General features: G+C 40.8%; 1 protein-coding gene across 4 annotated transcripts in view; it reads left to right on the top strand.

Moving 5' to 3' along the window:
- cep192 (centrosomal protein 192) overlaps positions 1 to 4,303 on the top strand; it is a 98,718-nt gene extending 94,415 nt beyond the window's left edge. For all 4 annotated transcript variants that reach the window (XM_041245154.1, XM_041245155.1, XM_041245153.1 and 1 more), the window contains 4 exons: positions 503 to 618; positions 806 to 932; positions 1,464 to 1,522; positions 3,565 to 4,303. In XM_041245154.1, the coding sequence (XP_041101088.1) occupies positions 503 to 618; positions 806 to 932; positions 1,464 to 1,522; positions 3,565 to 3,697 (435 nt within the window). In that variant the 3' untranslated portion in view covers positions 3,698 to 4,303. The remainder of the gene's footprint in view (positions 1 to 502; positions 619 to 805; positions 933 to 1,463; positions 1,523 to 3,564) is intronic.
- The last annotated feature ends 16,843 nt before the right edge of the window (positions 4,304 to 21,146 follow it).

Genomic DNA, 21,146 nt, shown 5'->3' with positions numbered 1-21,146 from the left:
CGCAATGGAGTCTTGGTACAGCTGCATAAAAGCTGCATGTTTTCACTCACTCTGAGTTGTGTGTTTGAGTGGAGAGCGGGATTGGAGACTGAGGTAATAATAAAATAATATTGTAAAGTTAAAATATCTGCTCACCGTGTTTTGTGTAGTGTCAGTCCGTTTTGTTTGTGTCTTTTGTTTTGGCGAATGTGCCGTGTCCTGTGTTTTTGTGTTTGTTACAACCGTTTATTTTCTGGCTGTCTGTTCATTTATTAAATGCTGAGCGAAACCATTCGCTCAGCTCCTCCAAACTCCACCTCTCTGTTTCTGGTCTGACGTCACCCACTGCAGCCGTCTGACAGCCATATTTAATTGTTTTGGTTATAACTGTCCTAGTATCCTTTGTACAGAGTTCAGCATTTAAGCATTTTTTTCCTAGAAAAAAAATGCTTAGTTATATTACTCATCTTGTTTTTGATATGTACTAACAAACTATTATCAACTTTGTGAATCATTTGCTCAGGGAAGGCAGGCTGGTGGTGTGGCAGATTTAAAAGACTCTTCGACTTTGGTGAGAATAGAAGCAGCAGCTAAAGCTAGAAAGATATCCGGCTCTGAAGCATCTGCTGTCAAGGCCAGGTTAGTGCAGTTTTTAAACAAGCAACCCAATGCAAAAAGAGGTGACCAGACTGTCATCTTGGTTTGGGGTCTATCCATTCATATGCAATACATGTATCTGAGAAGTAGACTGCATGTTCGAGTTCTTCTGCCACGATCAACCTGTAAATTTGTATTTGTTTCAAATAAGTTATTCAATCTCTTCCAGTCAGGATGAGGGAACTCAGAGAGGTGTGTTTGCACCACAGGATTCATATACATTCCCTTGTACTCGTGTTGGAGGATCCAGTACCCTAAAAGTGAATGTACGCAACAATACTTTTGCAACTCATATGGTAAGTATAGAATTTGTACGGCTTGTGTAGGCATGTTGCATTCTAACAAGGCTACATATGGAAGCTTATTTGCTTGTCATACTTGATGAGGTTTATTTTTGTAATGTAATAACCTGGGGATATGTAATGAATGTATTTTCTCTAGAAACACCTTTTGAAACTAACACTCAACCCTGGTCTAAATGTCATTGTTCAACTTTTCAGTACAAATTAGGACAGGCCTCAATATGACTTGACTTCTAAATTAAAAGTATTGCAACATTTCTGCATAATAGAACCAGATACAACCACATATAATGAGCACATTATTTTGTTGGAAAAGTTAAACATTTGGAGTTACGGAAGTATACCACAGTAAAGATGCCTTTCTGCTAATCCACTAACAGTGTGTTTACATTTTTATTTGAAAATGAATTTAAATAATTGCTTGTCATTGTGTGAACACTGGCATAGTAGTTTTGCTCAGTTGAGGTTTAACAGCTGTAATTTGCTTGCATGGATTGATGTTAAGCTTTTCTAATTGAATTGCAGCTGAAGTTTGTAAGCCCAAGAGAACCATTCCACATCAAGCATTCCAAATACTCCTTAAGGTGAGTTGTCATGTCGAGCACTGTCGGATAAACTTGGGGGGGGGGGGGGGGGGGGGTTACAAATGAATACATGATTGTGTAATGCCGATTTTGTACACATTGGTTGTAGGGGGCATATCTAAAACTGTCAAATTCTAGCCATGTAGCTGGTATCTGATCAAGAATTCAGCGCTCATATTCAGTGCGATAGCATGACTGTTGCTGGACTGTATGAAAATGGTTTTTGCATGCTGTGTGATTAACAGCAATAACTGCAACTTTCACTTATTTAGAGTTAAGTTTTCTTTATTCAAAGTAAACAACGTTAACAATCTGATGTCCAAATGTAAGATCTCTTTTAGCCATATGTGCCAACAATATATCGTGTAAATTTGCATTACAAAATAGCTTTTATTGTTTAAATGAAATGTGTAGTCATAATATATATATATATATATATATATATATATATATATATATATATATATATATATAAAATATATATTGTGGGCGGGTAGGTGCACACGAAGAAAACAGACAGTAGTTTCCAAAACAAAGCAAGTCCTTATTCCAGTATTCTATGCAGCTGGCTCTTATATTGCAATGTCCAAAAGAAAATAAACAGTTCAAACAAGGTTTCAAACAAAAACCAAACCACCAAAGCAAAATTGCTGATGTAAACCAACCGGACCAATAACCCCATCCAGTTGGTGAATAGGTAATTCCACCTGGGTTTTGGGTTTCTTCTTTAGGAACCCTTCTCCTACCCTTATTCCGCAGTCCAGTCCCTTTGCGAATCTCAGCAGCAGACAGGCCGTTCCTCATAGCCCCTGCAGAGAACAGGGAATTGCAGATGCAAAGGACCACCACGTTATCCCGTTCCGATCTTATTGTAGATAATCCTCAGAAGTTCTCAGGCAGGCAAACAAAACAAACAACCCAACAGACTAGCGGCACATGCTCCCTTTTACCAGCCAGGCATTTGGCCGTTACAGGCTACAGGTGTGGGCCAATTAAGGCCAATGATAGTCTAACAATAGTCAAACCCTAATTGCCTACCTAACCACACCTGCAGCCTGTCGGTCCGTTAACTCCTTGACATCATGGCAGGCATGTATGCTGCCCACAGGTCCATCTGATCATTCCTGGCAACCTCTGTGGGCTCATACCAAGCCTGCTATGAATGACTCCTTGTGGTAAACTTGTGAGCTGGCTCACAATATATATATATATATATATATATATATATATATATATATATATATATATATATATATATATATATTATTATATATATATATCTATATATATATAATATATTTTACTATTTTTTTTATTATAATAAGTATTGCCATCATTTGCCAGTATTAACGTAGATGTTTGGTCACCTGGCCTAATTGCCGCAAAACTCTGGAAGTGAAGCAGCTACAGCTCAGTTGGAGAGGCAGCAGCAACTTATTTTTTAGTGTTGCCTTTTGAAATGTCTGCAAACTCCAAGTGTAAGCCACATGCAAAGAAGAAAAAAGGAGGAGCTGTGCCATACAAAATTGAATTTTAAAACTTTATTTTTTTCTCATGGTAGCTTAGCTTTGACAGGACCAGTGTTTTACGTCTGCTCTTTTGCTTTGTTTACCAAACTTTCATTTTGAAACTGAAGCCCATTTATCCTGGTGACAAGTTTTTAACTGTGTTTTCTTTCCTAATCCACTTCCTATGCTACAAGTTTTGGGACCCCATTTAAGCCTACATAGTTTCCTCTGGGCAGTTGCTTAATTTTTTTTTTTAAATTGCTGTATTACATTCTATAGATGTTCTGTAGTTCCACTGGTTGGTCACAGAATAACCCCCATTTTGGTCATGTTACCATGTAACATTAGGTAGTCCAAGATTTCTGATAACCAGGGTCTGTGAAACTAGCTGTTTTATCTGTTATTGAAATATAGGTCTTGGTTTCCCTCAAGTGTTTTATGCTGCTAGTGCCATATTTAATGCTTGTATGTGGCCACATGAATATTTATTAACTTTGTCTATTGCATCTAACCTCACCATTTTCTATACTTCAGGACCCAGCATTATATCAACCTGCCAGTTCAGTTCAGACCAGACGCAGCAGGGAAGTTCGAGGCATTGTTGCTCATACAGACAGACGCTTACGGAAGTCTCGCTATTCAACTTATTGGTGAAGCTGTGGACTAAATCAGTATTGTGCACCTTTTTTTTTGACTGATTTGCCTGATGTCACTTTAAGTCTTTGTCTGTTGCTGACCTTGAAAAATATTATACGTACAATAACAAATACACATTTTGGAAAATAAGCTTGTGTGTCACATAGGAGACATTTAGCCAAAAAAAAAAAAAGCCTGCTATGTATATGCAGACCTAGATTATCAAACTAGCCTTTTGATAATCCTAGGGCTAGAAATGCACGAATCCTGGGTTTCTGGAATAGTATATTTAAAAATAAATAAATACAGAACAAACTTGTTTATGGTTACTATTTGTTGATGTGCCATTTCAGTAAAGTGGCTTTTACGAGGCTTTGTTAGTTTACATAGCCATTTAAGCTGTGTTGACATCTTGTATGAAGTTCAAAACTTACATAATATTTTCTATATAAATCTAAAGGGTTTTTATGTTCAGAATGCTATAACTTGGTGATTAAGAAAAATATTTTGGGTAGAACTGGTCATTTGCATAACAATCCTGCTTATTTTATGCTTCACGACTAAGCAAAAATGTAATGCACCTTGTTGAAATTTAGGAAAAATTATATTTTGCACAAGCTTTGTATTTTTGCTATTGTATTTTTCCTAATGTAGAATGTATTTATTTTAAAATGAAATTTGTTAAAATAAAAACCTTTTGAATTGTTATGAATGTTTTAGCCAATGGTATTTGTCTACATATTTAAATATTATTCACAGTTCCTTTTCAAGTAGGGAATGTTACCCATTACAAAATGGGTGTTTCCCTTTGGCACCTGAACTAAAAACTCGATACCAAAGATTCTCGGTAAAGTAGGGTGGCGCTGCTGAGGCTCCGCCCCACAATCATAAAACAGCAGCGACCCCTATAATCGTCGCCTTTTTCTTTTTTCAGCCGTGATTACTCCTGAGACCTGAAGTGGATCTTTCTTCTCCATATACCTATTGTTAGTGCTTTTTAGCTTGCTTTTAAGTGGTTATACTGCGCTGGTTACGTCCCACCGCAGCCTTGTGTGCTGTGGGAAGCCAGTGGCTCAATTAGCCGTTCCTTTCCATGATCCTAGTACATTAGACTGGCTCGCTCCAGTTGGAGTATATAATGTTTTTTCTGTAAATTTTAGTGTATTTATTACATGTACATAAATGTAAGAATATTTTGTGGACTGTGGTTTCGCTTCCTTTTCCACAGATGTGTATATATGTTTCAGTTTTTTATTCTTGCAGAGGTAAGTTGAAAGATTCTGAGCAGCTTCTAGGTTATCCTACTACAGCTGTACAGCTGCGAGTTTGATGTTACTGCGTCGGTACCGAGTGACATATCGGCACAGAGTGCCTAGTGCACCAAGTACTGTGTGCAGTTACTAATGCACAGTACCAAAAAAAATTGCACAGCATGAAGTCTGGGTTCAAGGCCAGGCCAAGCTGTTTGCACATGATGGTCACATGGTGTGCATTGTGTGCCTCGGACCCGAACATGCGCAGAAGGCTTTGACAGACATCACTTGGTGTGATATCTGTGCATCGTTCAAGAAACGTGCTCTCAAACAGAGTAGCACGTCACTAGGGAACGATCCCTCACGTCTGCGTACCCTGAGGTTATTCTCAAGAAAGCATATACAACTAGTTCTTTTTCTGCTAAGTTTGGAAAATACAACAGCATCCTTGTAGCTTACCAGGCTCACCTTATCGGGTCCATTGCTCTCCAGTTAGAATTGCGCTAGAAGCTATAGGCAGGAACATGGCAGTGTTGGTGGCTACATGCAGACAGCTTTGGCTCTCCCAGGCACAAGCGCTCGACGGGGATAAAACGGCCTTGCTGGATGCTTCAGTCACCTGCTCAACACTGTGCAAACTGGTTACTTGCTCCAGTTCCAACACAAGCTGCCGTTCAGGTGACTCGGGAGGTAGCAGCTTTGCTGCAGAAGCGGGCCATTTGCATAGTAGACCCCACAGCAAGAATTGGGGGTTCTACTCCAGATATTTTCTTGTGCCAAAACAGGGTGGCAGCCTTAGACTGATCCTCGATCTCAGACAGGTGAACCTGTATCTGAGTCAGGGACGGTTCAAGATGCTGACTTTGCAACAGCTGTTGCAGTCCATCAGGATAGGTGACTGGTTCGCCCCGGTGGACCTGAAGGACACCTATTTCCACATCCCAGTAAAACCAGCACACAGGAAATATCTTAGGTTCGGCTTTCAGGGAACAGTGTGTACCAGTTCTGTGCTCTACTATTCTGTTTCTAGCCCCACGCGTTTTTACAAAATGCATGTAGGCTATACTAGCCCCGTTAAGGCTCATGGACATCAGAGTCCTCAATTATGTGGACAGCTGAGTCTCCAGCAAGAGCACACAAACACACAGCTCGTCACCAACCATCTACATCGGTTGGGCCTGAAGGTAAGCCATGCAGAGAGCCAGCTAACACCCACCCGGGTAGTAACCTATCTGGGGGTATGGCTGGATTCAGGGCGCATGTTGGCAACTCTCTCGGACAACACAGTGCTGAGAGTGACCGTCTGCTTAGAGCTGTTTCAGCTTGACAGGGCACTACCAGTAGTGATTTTCCAGCGGCTTCTGGGCTTGATGGCAGCAGCATCAAATACCTTTCCACTGTGTCTTCTGCATATGCAACCCCGCCAGGTTTGGTTCAACCGGTTTTGCTTGTCCGCACAGACAACACAACTGTGGCGTTCTACATAAACCACCAGGGTGGTTTGCAGTTACCCAGTCTCCACTGTGTGGCCCACAAATTTCTGCTGTGGGCACAAATGAACCTCCGTTCACTCTGGGCAGTTCATCTGCCGGGGATGATCAATGGGCTGTGGACCTCCTCTCGAGGGGATCCCCAGCGGCGCAGAGTGGAGACTTCATCCCGAGGTTGTGAGCCTCATTTGGGAGAGATTCAAAAGAGGAGAAATAGACCTATTTACACTGTCCCCTGTGGTTCTCCATAAAGGGAGAATGGGGATAGATGCACAGGCACACCTGAGGCCAGCAAGTCTGCTGTACGTGTTTACACTACTTGTGCTGCTCACATGTCTGGAGAAGGATAGACAAGAACGGGCCAGGGTGCTCCTAATAGCCAAGCCTTCAGAACCTGCAAACGAGATTGCAACATGTTAATAAGTGACTAATCTTTACTGGTGCTATAATAAAATATTTTACGCCGGACACACTTTATTACAATCATTATGCCTAACTATTTACATTAATAAAGGAGTCGCTTCTGCTTTTAAATGAAAAAGACAAACATTTAAAAGCCCATTTAGTTTCACAAAAAAATTAATTTAATTGCATTACACACTTCTCAGTTGTGATTGATACACGAGTGGCTTAACAGGTATTGATTGAATTTTTAAAGGAGAGTAGAAAGGTTGGAAGACCTAGATTTGCCCCAGCACACTGGTGGACTGCAAATATTTTAGGGAGATAAGGCAGACCCTGATGCAGAGAAGCATCCCCATAGCATGATGCTGCCACAACCATGCTTCACGGTAGGGATGGTGTTCTCAGGATGATGTGCGGTGTTAGGCTTGCGCCAAACATAGCACTTAGTGTTGAGGCCAAAAAGCTCTGTTTGTCTCATCAGACCATGTAATCTTCTTCCACTTGGTCTCAGAGTCTCTCACATGCCTTCTGGCAAACTAGCTGAGATTTGATGCGAGTATTTTTCAACAATGGCTTTCTTTTTGCCACTCTCCCATAAAGGCCAGTTTTGTGAATCATCCGGGCTAATGTTGCAGTATGCACAGTGTCTCCCAGCTCAGCCATGGAAGACTGTAACTCCTTTAGAGTTGCCATAGGCCTCTTGGGGGCCTCCCTGACTAGTGCCCTTCTCACCCGCATACTCAGTTTTTGAGGACAGCCTGTTCTAGACAGATTCACAGTTGTCCCATATTCTCTGCATTTCTTAATAATGGACTTTACTGTGCTCCAGGGCATATTCAATGCCTTGGAAATGTTCTTGTATCCTACCCCTGATTGGTGCTTTTGAAGAACCTTATTCCAGATTTGCTTTGAATGTTCCTTTGTCTTCATGATGTAGTTTTTATTAGGAAATGTACTAACCAACTGTGGGACCTCCCAAGAGACAAGTGTATTTAATCTGAAATCATGTGAAACACCTTAATTGCACACAGGTGTGTGCGTTCCATTCAACTAATTATGTGACTTCTAAAGACAATTGGTTGCACCAGAGCTTATTTAGGTGTGTCATAGCAAAGGGGGTGAATACTTATGTAATCAGTTATTTTCTGTTTTATATTTGTAATTTAATTTAGATTAATTTGTAGATTTTTATTTTTCACTTTGACATTATGGACTTTTTTGTGTTGATCAGTGGCAAAAGCTCCTAATGAAATCTATTTTGATTCCATGTTGTAACACAATAAAATGTGGAAAAGTTCAAAGAGGGTGAATACACTTGAGAGCCATTGTATATAGATTAAGGATGTGGCAAGTTTACTTTTAACAAAATTCTTCATACAACAATATGAGGTAGATTACTTATAGTTACTTCATCAAGTTTCAATAAAAGTTATTTCACACGCAAAGGATGCAAACTAAATAATTAACAGTTAGGCAGAGTCCCGGAGTTGCAGCTGTGCTTAGCAGAGCGACGGCACCTTGTTTAGCATTCGATGTGGAGCGCACAATGTTTAGTTTTCCTTGGATGTTTATAGTCTTTTTACTCTGCTAAGTATCCACTTTATGAAATAATTTGTGTAACTTGCCTCTTTAAACTCCCAGTCCTTTGATGTTTAATGTTCTTCATGGACTGTGTACATTGTCTTTCATTGTTCAGTGTAACACGATTATGGTCTGTCTTGGAGAGCACAATCAAAAATTATAATATTTCCAGCTGAAGAATGTCTTTATTGAGGAGTCACAATCTTGTCCTCAACAGCAACATCTTTATCCATCTAACAAAACACAGACAGCGTATTAGTAACAACAAGCAAACAAACACTCAGTATTACAGCACAGTTCTCCTTTCAGTTACCTTTTTAACCATTTACAAAGGAACAGATCACTTAAGTTATCTTAAATACCTTCAACCATGACCCCTTGGTTAACGATTGCAACCGCTCCTCCAATCCGCGGCTGCCACATCATTTCCCTTCCGGGTCGATGATTTAGTATACTGTAGCTTTGCCCCCTTTCTAGATAGCCGACTTCTGCCTAATCGTGGGAATGAAGTGTCAGGCCATCAAGTCCAGGGTACTCTGTTCCCTTTCACAGGTCCATCACAGGTCAGGAGGGAGATCTATCACCAAGAATCAGTCAATCTCTGTCACATATCCCACCACTCAGAGTGGTGCCGAAGGAACACAGGAAAAATCTGTATTTTGGTGGTCTTTCCCTGCATGGTTTACCATGTGGTACATGAAGGGCTGCAATGCCAGATACCACTGAGTTATCCAGGCATTGCTGTCCCAGCAGATAGTAGCATAAAGAGCGAGTAGTCCAGTTAATGGCCAAACACTCCTTTTCAACCAAGGAGTAGTTGCGGTCCTGAGGGAACATTTTTTTTACTGAGGTACAAGGTACTCCATCTACCGTTTGGGACAAGACTACACCGAAAATGACATCCGACACATTGGTGTGGAGGCTGAATCTCTTCGTGAATTCTGGAGTGATGAGAGTGGGGCCTGGCAGAGTGTGCTTAATAGTGTCAAACACCCCCTGACATTTTACTGACACCATTTTTGATGAGGTCTCCAACCCTCATGACACCCTGATGGTGTTCCAAGAGGTGAAGACCATATTACAAAGAAGGGCTATTCAGGTAATAGACCTCTCTGACTTGGAGTCAGGGTTTTATTCCAGGTACATCCTGGTGCCGAAAAGGGATGGCGGCCTGCTCAACCTCAGACAGCTCAATCTGTTCTTGAGGTGCAGGAAGCTCAAGATACTGACAATAAAACAGCTCTTGTGGTCCATCAGACAGGGTGACTGGTTTACTACAGTTGACCTGAAAGAGTCCTACTTCCATGTCTCGATAAGACCTGGCCACAGGAAATATCAGCGGTTCTCCTTTCAAGGGACTGCTTACAAGTTATGTGTTCTGCTTTTTGGCCTTTCTCTAGCCCCCCTGCACCTTTTCGAAGTGCAGGGAAGATATACTGGCCCCTCTGAGGCTACAAGGCATCAGAGTGCTCAACTACCTGGCCGACTGGCTGGTATGTGCCGAGTCTCCAGTGCAGCCAGTAGCGCACACGGAACTGGTGACTGCTGACCTCGACAGGCTCGGTCTGATGGTGAACTTGTCAAAAAAACAGCTGGCACCATCCCAGACCGCCCCGGGCATAAGACACAGCTTTGGTAGAGTGTTCAACTGAAATGTGTTTAATAGGTTAACCCATTGTGTACTGGAATCTACCTGGGAACCTGCTTGAACTGAAGTAGCATGATCACCACTGTCAGAGGAATGAATCCGGAGGCAGCACACGTGCCTGAGGCTGCCCGGCGTGTCACAGGAGGTTGTCACCTTCCAGAGGCTTCTGGGCCTGATGGCAGCATCTGAGACCCTTCGACTGGGTCCTCTCTGCATTTGTCCTCTCCAAGTTTGGTTCAATCGTAGGATGAATCATTCCTCTTGCAACCACATCTTCGTCTGTTGGTTTCCCGACGCTGTATGTTGGCCCTATTGTGATGGAAACAGCCAGCTCACCTGTGTCTAGGTGTGGCATTGGACAGTATCAACAGACAAGAGCTGATCACCACAGATGCCTCCGGCTCAGGAGTGCAAAGTGTGTGGCAGCCCCCTGAGGTGGGGCTCCACATAAACGTCCTGGCATTGAAGGCAGTTTTTCTGGCTAGTTTCATCCAGGAGGTGCAGGGGAGATGCATGTTGATCAGGACGGACAACACAACCGCGGTGGCTTACGTCAACCACCAGGGCGGCCTGCACTTGTCCAGTCTCCATTGAGTAGCCCACCTGGAGTTGATGAACCTGAGGACAGGTCTCGAGAGCAGAGGTCAAGTTCTTTGTCTCCCTGGAATTTGCTCATTGTCCCCTTTGGTTTGGTTCTCCATTCTGGGGAATGGGGGTCCGCTGGGAGTCGCCCTTGCACATGAGTGGCCGAGGACTTTACGTTATGCCATTCCCACTTTAGCATTGCTTCTGATGTGCCTAGAAAAAATCTAGACAGGAACTGGAGAGGGTGCTTTTAGTGGCCCCATATTGGCCCACATGGTTCTCCATGCTGGTGCAGCTATTGCGCCACCAGCCTTGGCAATTGCCGACGCACCGTGACCTGCTCAGCCAGGTGCAGGGGACTTTCTGGCACCCCAACCCATCAAGCCAACAGCTCTGAGTCTGTCACCTGAACATCTCCAGTTCATCCAGTTAGGCTTGTCGGAGAGAGTCATATCGACTCCAGAATGCGACAGCTCGCTCTCAGTATGGATACAAGTGGGACGTGTTCCAAACTTTGTGTTTGGCACATCAGGTTGATTCCACGACTTGCCCCATGCCAGTCTTTCTTCAGTTTTTGCAGGACCTCTTTAATGAGGGTAAGTCCCCCTCGACTCTGAAGGTTTACTTGGCAGCCATCTCGGATTGCCGTGTTAAAATTGACTCTGTGTCCCCAGGGGCTCATTTTCTGGCTGTTTACTTTGTGAAAGGGGCACAGAGGCTTCAGTCTCCTTTTGAAGGACAGAGTTCCTCAGTGGTGGTTAAATGTGATGCTGCGTGCACTCATGAAACCATCATTTGAACTTCTACATTCTGCAGCGCTTGAATACCTGTCTCTGAAGGCAGTGTTTTTACTTGCCATCACCTCTGCTAGACTTTCGGGTGAGATATTTTCAATTGCAAAAGCTTGTTTGTTTGTAAGTCTAAGGTCATGCTCCATACGAATTCGGCCTTTGTGCCCAAAGGCCTACTGACCTTCCGTGTTAATCAGTCTGTGGAAATTGAGTCTTTTCCTCCTCCACCATTCCAGTCAGATGAGGAGTGTCTGTTCTGTATGCTTTGTCCAGTTAGGATACTAGCATATTACCTTGACAGGACAAAAAGTTGGTGGCAATCTGAGCAACTGTTTATACGTTCTGGAGCTAAGAACCGAGGTCAAGCTCTATCAAAACAGGCTGTCCAATTGGATCATGGAGATGGTCAAGATTGCTTACAAGTAAGCCAACGTGCCCCCTCCAGAGATCACAGGTCATTCCATCAGGGGTCTTGCTGCCTCTTGGGTGTTGTTTCAGAGTACATTGGTTTCATTTGCGATGCAGTGGTGTGGGCCACTCCTTACACCTTCATAACGATTTACAGGTTTAATGTCCTGGATCCTCAGAACTCTGCCTTTGTATCCAGAGTGCTGACAAGGTATCTCAGCTGGATTCAGAAGTGCATGCATGAGGTAATTATGCATTCTGTGGACGTTACCATGTCTTATAAGTATAGCAAGCCATCCGTCTCACCAAATTTGCTGTTCTGCAAGTCACGTCTTTGCGGTGGCTTGGGTATACTTGCCCATTGCGGAATACATTTCGTACTTGAAAGGGAACATTAGGTTATTATCATAACCCTGGTTCCCTGAAATAGAAATGTATCCATTACAATTCTTTGGTCACAGTAGGCTGAAGAAAATGTATGGCACTGAATGCTGTCCTGCATGAAGTTTTGTCTATTGTGGGGGCTGAGACAGGCGCTCTGATGTCACAGGCATAAAACGCAGCTTTGGTAGAGTGTTCCATTGAATTGGGTGTAATAGGTAAATTCATTGTTTAATGGATATATTTCTACTTCAGGGAATCAGGGTTATGATAATAACATAATGTTATGTATATAACCTGTTCTTAGTTCTGTACTGAGTTCTAGTTAATACAGTACCTCAGATCATCTCCAGCTTGTACAATCTTTGTACCAATTGCAGTGAAAGAATACATAGAATGAAGTTTGGGATTAGCTAAGTAGACAGGAGAGGAAGAGTAGTTCTGAACTGCATATTTCAATTACGTTTTTAAAGCTGTATTTTGTATTTCCTTAGATTTTGTACAGTATAAACTCCAGAAAATCCTATTTGTATAATGAATACACATTCTGTGATGTTAAATTAACAGGAACATATGATGGTTTGCAAGTAACCCTTTCAGCATTGGAGAGAGTGAGATAGGTGTCGATTTAATTGACTCATAAGATTCAACCTGAGCTGAGGTGCAACCAATTGCCTTCAATATTCACACAATAAGTTAAAGTTGTGGAATTAGCTGACGTACTCCACAAATCTGCCCTGTATGGAAGAATGGCAAGAAGGAAGCCATTTCTGAAAAAAGCCTATGTAAAATCCTGCTTGGAATTTGTAAAAAGGTGTGGTAAAAGATTCTGTGGTCTGATAAAACAAAAATGGAACTATTTGATCTAAATGCAAAGCGTTATGTCTGGCGCAAACCCAACACAGCACATCACCCAGGTAACACCATCCCTACTGTGAAGCATGCTGGTGGCAGCATCATGCTATGGGGATGCTTTTCATCGGCAGGGACTAGGAAGCTTGTCAGGTTAGAGGGCAAAATGGGTGGAGCTAAATACTGGCAAATCCTTGAGGAAAACCTGCTTCAGCCTGCAAAAGACCTAAGACTGGGACGGGGATTTACCTTTCAGCAGGACAATGACCCCAAGCACACAGACAAAGTGACTCTGGAGTGGCTTAAAAACAAGAAAGTGAATGTCCTAGAGTGGCCCAGTGAAAGCCCAGACTTGAATCCGATTGAGAATCTATAGCAAGACTTGAAGATTGCTGTCCACCAACGATCCCCATCCAACTTGACAGAGCTTGAACAATTTTGCCAAGAAGAATGGGTGAATATTGCACGATCCAGGTGTGCAAACCTGACTGAGACTTACCCAAGAGACTCACAGTTGTAATTGCTGCCAAAGGTGGTTCTAACAAGTACTGACTCAGGGTGATGAATACTTATCTAACCAAGATGTAGCAAGGCGATAGGAAAGCTCTGCCGTTTAATGCATTTTGTTTATTTTTAGAAAGGGGTCTCCCCCTCCGCCCCTGTGTTATTTATGTATTATGATTTATTGTTTTTGTGTATTTATAGATGATGGCAAACTGTGTGTTTTGTTTATTGTTTTGTGTTTGTATATATGACGGCGTGGCCGTACGTTTTGTTTTGTTCTGTATTTTATTTAAAAACCTTGTGTTAATGTATGGCTGTCGGCTAGTGCATTGGTAAACTAGCCAGCAGTCACACATATTAATAAACTCATGCAGATTGTGGCCGAGGGGCTAATAGAATAATTACAAACTAGTTAAACCCCTCAGCCACGGTATTTAAGCCTGCAGCTCTCCCAGCTCTGGGTGGCTGTATGGAGGAGAGCGAGCGAGCGAGAGGTTAAGTTAAAACAAAACCAAAAACGTATAGGATCAGTGAAGGCCCAGCCTGACCTGTAGTGTAGTTCTAGTATTTTGTGTTTGTGTTTTTTTTTTGTTTATTTATTTTTATGCTCTGTGAGCAGTGAGTGTTTTCTGTTTAAACATTTTATTTATTTTTGTTCTTTAATAATAAACGCCGCACGCTGTGTCTTTTTGTTGGAACTGCGGCTCCCTGACCTGTGTGTGCTTTCTTCCGGTCTGACGTCACCGCAATGCCATTTCCTGCCACACAAGAAATTTCAGTTTTTTTTTTTTCATTAACTGCTGTTTCACAGTAAAAGGTCTCTTGCCTCTTTAAAGTGTTGAGTAGGTTGTGTAAATCAAAGGGAAAAAAAATCCCATTTAAACGCATCAAGATTTCAGGTTGCAACACAACAAACTGAAAATGTCCAAGGGTGGTGAATACTTGCTATAGGCACTCCATTTACTACCTGTAGCACTGAAAAGAAACTTCAAGAATACTGGCAGTTAAATAGACAAATTTGTCATTTTAAGCTAAGTTTATTTTAAGTATGATTTAGTAAAATCCAGCGGTGTTACTGTACGAAGTGTAATCCCCTCTGTTACATAATAGCCATGAATGCTGTTTTAAACATTTAGAGGCTGATGTAAGGATAGGCATAGTGCAATCAATTGCAGATACAAAATCCAAATTGCCTCGCGACCAGGCAATTATTTTGCACTGCGGCCTATGTAAGTTTAAAACCCTTTACACTCCAAGCAATTTTCTGCTGCTTTACACTAACTGCATTTCCCTGCTTAAAATCATATTTTGTATGTCCTATCAGCATGGTTGTTATATAAAATCAAAAGAACAACATTTCCTTTAATATTAGGAAGTTATGTGGAGGCTGTGTGGTCCAGTGTTTAAAGAAAAGGGCTTCTAACCAGGAGGTTCCCTGGTTCACTGACTCACTGTGTGACCCTGAGCAAGTCACTTAACCTTGTGCTCTGTCTCTGTCTCTTGGGTGAGACGCTGTTGTAAGTGACTCTGCAGCCGATGCATAGTTCACACACCCCAGTCTCTGTAAATAACCTTGGATGAAGGTGTCTGCTAAATAATAATAATACAAAAAGTAACTTTATTGGGTTATAAACTATGAAAACATATATAACAAAGGTTCCTGGCTATCTGAAATGGAAGTCAGATACATTGAAGTTGCATACAAAATTTCAGCCCAATAGAACAATTAGAAAATGCCATTTAGAAAAACAGTTTCTGTCAACAATTATACACAAAGGGAAACATTGCAGTTTTTACACTTCCAAGATGTTTTGATATTATCTTCTGTTTTTCTGAAATAAGCGCAGTACTGTCTCTTTTGTGTTGCCTTTGATTGTGAAGCAGCCTCATCTACAGTAACTCTGCAACTGGCTTTGGGAAGAGATGCATGTCATAGGTAGATGCCAGTGATTTCGTCTGCATGGGATGCAGTTCAGCTGCCAGTTCAAAGCTCTCCGAAATGTCTTTTGAGTATCTGGCTTTGGGTTTTCCAAACTGCTCACAGGACTCTGTGTAGAATGAAGCAGTTTACAGTAGCAATGTTAATACAATGGAAGAACAATTGTTCCATTTTCTTAGTTTGTAACACATTGTAGTACCCTGCTTGTTTATGTTATCACAATTTTCTGGACACTGTCTGGGGGGAAAAGAAACAAAAAAATAAATCTGAACGGGTGTAGTTCCCCATGGCATCCAGCTTTGGACCTGGAGTGCGACAGGGTGTGAACCTTGGCTGAGTGGGAGCTGTGTCATTGTCTTCTTTAACTGTCCATCTGTTTGTCTGTCCCTCCTGCTGTGTGGCTGGAGACAGTTCAGTCTGCACCTCTCTCTGTAATGTTGGTCGAACAGGTATTTGCACACTGCCTGGGGCTGGAAGGACGGATATGTCTACATTTCATAAAGGAAAAGAGGGGGCAGTCTCTGCTTGGGTCTCTGTAATTATACACGTAAAACAATCACATTTAGCTAACTTATTACAAACAATTTGGTGCTGTAACAGATATATATTTGCAAAGTTTACAAATGGATATCCTGACATTTTGGTAATGCATAATTATAATCATTATTTACTTTGGCAATTAAGTGCTAAATAATAATAGAATTAGAAAAATATTATAAAAAGAGCATAAGAAATAAAATAATTTAAAAAAAAAGTTACTTACAACTCCAATGAGGCATCGATTCCCTGAGAAATCCCCTCCTCTTTGTCAGATGACAGCAAATCATCTGTTGTTCAAATTCCTGCATATTCCTTATATGGCAACCTTAGTTAGGCTTGATGAATAGAGTGAAGCCTCGTCTTTCAAACAAGACTAGAACGGAACTATTCAAACCAATGTAAGTAGGTGCTGATGGTTAAAATACACTAGGGTGGAGTGTAACAGCAAAAATGACAACACGCACCAGTAATGAGCTGAAATCATGACAATGAGGGTCACAATGAGCGCTGGGCTAGTTAGGGGTTCAAAGATGTACAGCTTAACTCAATAAAACCTACTATATACCAAAAACATCAAGATGGGGGTAAACAGTATTCATTAGGACTTAACTGAACAAAAGGCAGAGTTAAAGGGGCTTAATACACCGCTGGTAACGTTAAATACATATATTGAAATGCTAGTGCGGCATGTGACACAATTAAACTTTGCCACAAAGCCAGCAAAGGCAACAGCAGCCATCAACATCTGATACATTTGTACACTGCAGCGGTAAAGCGCAAGATAAAACAATTTCAATTTTTTATTTTTTTTAAAAGCCACTCCCTAAATATATAATTCTTGTTGGGTACGTAACTTTATTTGATTGCAAAAACAAGGATTGAGGGTGCATAAAATTAAAATGAGGGAACCAATAGTTTATTTGGTTATTTCAACATTAAAATATATTTACTATGTAAATCAAATTTTCCTTTATTTAAGTATAGTCCTTTGTGAAGGTAACTTCTTAAAAAAATATTACTCAGAGTTGTAAAATAAAAAACACCTACAAAGTATTACTTTCAGTTTTATTTATTTTGAAAAATAAGGAGTTTTACACTTACCTTTCAGAATATTTTATTGGGGAAAGTTGTTGCCAGTTTGGTTTCTTCCTCATCTTCCTTGACTAGCATTTTGGTGAGGCTGCTGTTGACAAACTTTGATAATTCATTTCTTATTCATCTCCCTTGAATGGCATCTTGGTGAGCCTGCTGTTGACAAACTGATAAATCAATAGCAGTTTCTTGCGGGATGCCACTTCTCACAGCTATGTTGTGAAGAACACAGGATGCTGTTATTATCATGCAAACTTTGCAAGGACTGTACTGCAGAACTCCATTGACTCGATGGAGGCACCTAAACCTACTTTTAATATGCCTATAGTCCTTACAATTACACATTGCGAAAGATGGTGAGCATTATTATAATATGACTGCATCCTGTTACTAGGATCGAAGATTGGTGTCATTAGCCATGGCTGTAATGAATACCTATAAAGAGAAACAATAATTACAATGGTAAAATAGTTAGAACTTGTGCTGTCTAAATTACTTTTCATTTTTAACGCATTTGTTTAAATTGCTAGAATAAATGCAAGGATATTTCATACTGAAAATAATGGTTACCAAGAAGCTAAGCACTGCCTGATGGCAGGTTCTCCATTATAACGTGGGCTGAAGATGCCTCCAAAATGTAAGAATCATGGCAAGACCCTGGGAAATTCGCTGTAACATTAGTAGTGCAATATTTTGCATTGCACGATATCTGGATATTTATTGAATGAATTCTTGCGATTTCTGTAAGCAGGTTCATCCTCTGATGGTGTCACCATTAACAGGGGTGCAATCTATTGCCCCGATCACTCTAGGGAAATCCACTTATGTGATCCACTCTTGTTTGATTTCTTGTAGTTGTTGCTTGGTGTGTGGAAAACACACACACACACACATATATATATATATATATATATATATATATATATATATATATATATATATATATATATATATATATAATCAGCTCTTTTCAGGAGAGCTTCAGACACCTGCTCAGTAACCCTTGAGAGCGATGGTTGACTCATGCCAGCTAATCGTCCACTATCCATTTGCGCATTGCCAGTTGCAAAGAATCGGAGAGCTGCTGCCACTTTGGTTTCCACTGTCAATGCATGACTCTTTTTGTTTGTGTTTGTAAATCAATGCTAATTATGGCACAAATCAGAAGTTATGCTAATTATTGGCACAAATCTGAAACAGAGTGCCTCAATTTAATCTGTAATTCGCTGTGAATAAGTATTCTGTGAATAAGGAGAAATCAAGTTTAAATTATTCATGAGCCACTTCTAATGTGAGTAATAACACAGCATTCCAACATACCTGAAACCTCTTTGAAATTGACATTGACAGCTACTGGTAAATAAGGCTGTTGCAAAATATGTGCTTAATTTGACATAAGAAAGCGAAAATTAAATCAAAAATGTTTAGTGAATGAGGCCCAATTGTGTTTGTTGCAGTTGAGAACTACCTGCAGCCTATCTCCAGGAATTTGCAGTCTACCGTCATCGTACTGTCCTCCATACTCACCACATGATCATCCACTGTTAGTCTACTTTTAGTTTATTGTAATCAACCAATTATTACCATCTGTTACACAGTGTTGCGGAGTAATGAATTACATGTAACACAATATTGTAATCTGATTACATTTTTCAGTAACTTGTAAAATAAAAACATAAGGAAAGTCTGGGAAAGAAAAAATGCCATTCAGCCCATCAAAGCCCATTAGGCCCATTCGGGTCATCCTCCGTTGTCATCTTCTGTGCCCGCACTTTAGGGGCACCATCACGGGTCCTGTTAGTAGTTGGAGTGCATTTCTGATGCAGATCCTCTCGATCAGCATCACATACCTCACCTCTCTCTTGCTCTCCGCCTCCTCTCATCTCTGGTCCAGTGCTTCCAGCAGCACAAACAGTGCTGTGACGTCCATAGACCCATTGCTGACACCACATGTGGCAAGGTGGTTCGTAGTGCACAGGTGCAGTGGTGATGCGGTGCTCAGGAATGATAGACATAAGACAGTTCTTTATTTGCTGACAAATCATAATACCTGACTCTACACAATGATGTGTATCACTCAGGCAAACCACGGGGTTCAGTCCCGAAATAATAACACACTAAACAAGACACACACAAACACAACACGGTCACAAGTCCAGAGTGAGTGCTCTCAGTGAAAGTGGTGATTTACAGGTTTATTCGTGTACAATGGTGAAGTGCAGTCCGGGTTTAATTGCTGGCGGATTAGCTACAGCTCCTGAAGGTTAGCCTTCTATAATGATAAGCACAGAGAGTTAGAAACAAACAAAACACTTAACACTCACGGTAATTAATTACTTCCGTTTCCCAAATGGGTCCTTTCAGTAACCATAATGAAGGAACAGATTACATCGTCACATCCCCTGTTATACCCTTAGTCACGCCCTCTGCAACAACTAGTTCAGTCACGTCTCCTCCAATCCACGACTGACACATCGCATGCCGATTTAGGGCGATGACTTCGGGCATTGTGACTCCGCCCCCTTCCTGGATTACTGGCTTCCCACTAACCTTGGAATGAACTGGGCTGCCTTCTTTTTCCGATAGCAATTTCATCCAGTGCTACAGTACGTTAGGTTGATGTCTAGAGTGATGTCTAAAATTCAGTGCCTTGACTAACTAATACGAAAACCTATGACTAGAATTAGAAGGGTAACCCTATTGATCAAGGCCAAACAACTTTGAAGAGACCTTACTCACCGAAGTAGGATATAAATAGAAACAGTGCCATATGCACTGTATCATTTTTATTAAAGGTCAGTCCTTCACATGAAAAACAAACAAACAATTGAATTACTTTATAGAATTGTTAAGACTGCCCATGATGGTCATAAACTCTATTAAAAGTGCAGAATTATGTCCAGCTAATGCAATATGCCATAGTGATTATTGGTATAGAGTGTCTAGACGCTTTTTGTTGGTTTATTTATTTATATTCCATTTCACACTCCTGGATATACCCTTAAGAAAGTCTATTCCAGGGTGTGGGTACATTGATCCCTCAGTGGCTATTTTGTGATACTGAATAAGGTCTATTTTACCTGGTCTAAACAGTGGACCCCATGAACCCCATTCCAAGGTATATTTATTGTATATTAACACTCCAAAGAATTCAATAAATTCAATGACAAACATTTATTTCAACTAGAAGTTTTTTCAGTGTCCCGAGTGCATGTTGTTATTTTAGCCCTGATAAAAGTTTGCCATTGTAAAAGTATAGCAAAGTGGAATAGAGCTTAGCAAAGGCAGGCTTTAGAATAGGTAAGCATTGGAAAGCCCAGTATGTATGGTAAATCATATTAAAAAAATGTCAGGCTATGGTAACTGCATAGTATAACCATGCCAAAATGTTAAGGTTGGAATACACAGCACCACTGGAATATTTTTACGGTGTGATATCGCTTAGTCCCCATCATGCATACATGAGTGGTATGGACTACGTGACGGACTTTCTCCTACAACATTATAGAAAAATTGAAAGGTGGCTGTCAGTAGCACACAGTAGGCTATGTACCCAAATATAATGTACAGTTATGCCTAATGTTTTGCATCACCTATAATTTTTGGATTAGGACAATTATACAAAATAAATAAATACGATATATGAACAAAATTTAGTTCTTTCATTTAACATCATGCAATCAAAGAAATTACAAAATGATATTGCAAAAGCCCTAATAGTAGTACAGTATTTCATGTTATATTTCAAAATGTCACATTTTTCAATTTTTGTCTTTTTGTCGTTATGTATATGGAAAACTACAAATTGGTATGTACTTCAGTATGTTAACGTAACATTAATCAGCAGGTTTCATTCAACTTTATAAAGCAAAATGTATTTATTCTATAGGGTGGTGCAACACTGTTGGCCATAGTTATAATGCCCCCGACATCATCTACTACAGTAGATAAAAACACTCATTTGTTTATCAAAGTTTTTTTCTCGTCATCTATATGCAGGTATGAAATGAA

The sequence above is a fragment of the Polyodon spathula genome, chromosome 3 (genome assembly GCF_017654505.1).
Source record: "Polyodon spathula isolate WHYD16114869_AA chromosome 3, ASM1765450v1, whole genome shotgun sequence".
NCBI classification, from domain to species: domain Eukaryota; kingdom Metazoa; phylum Chordata; class Actinopteri; order Acipenseriformes; family Polyodontidae; genus Polyodon; species Polyodon spathula.
Note: the sequence above shows the minus strand (reverse complement) of the source record. Positions and strands in the feature narration are given on the sequence as shown.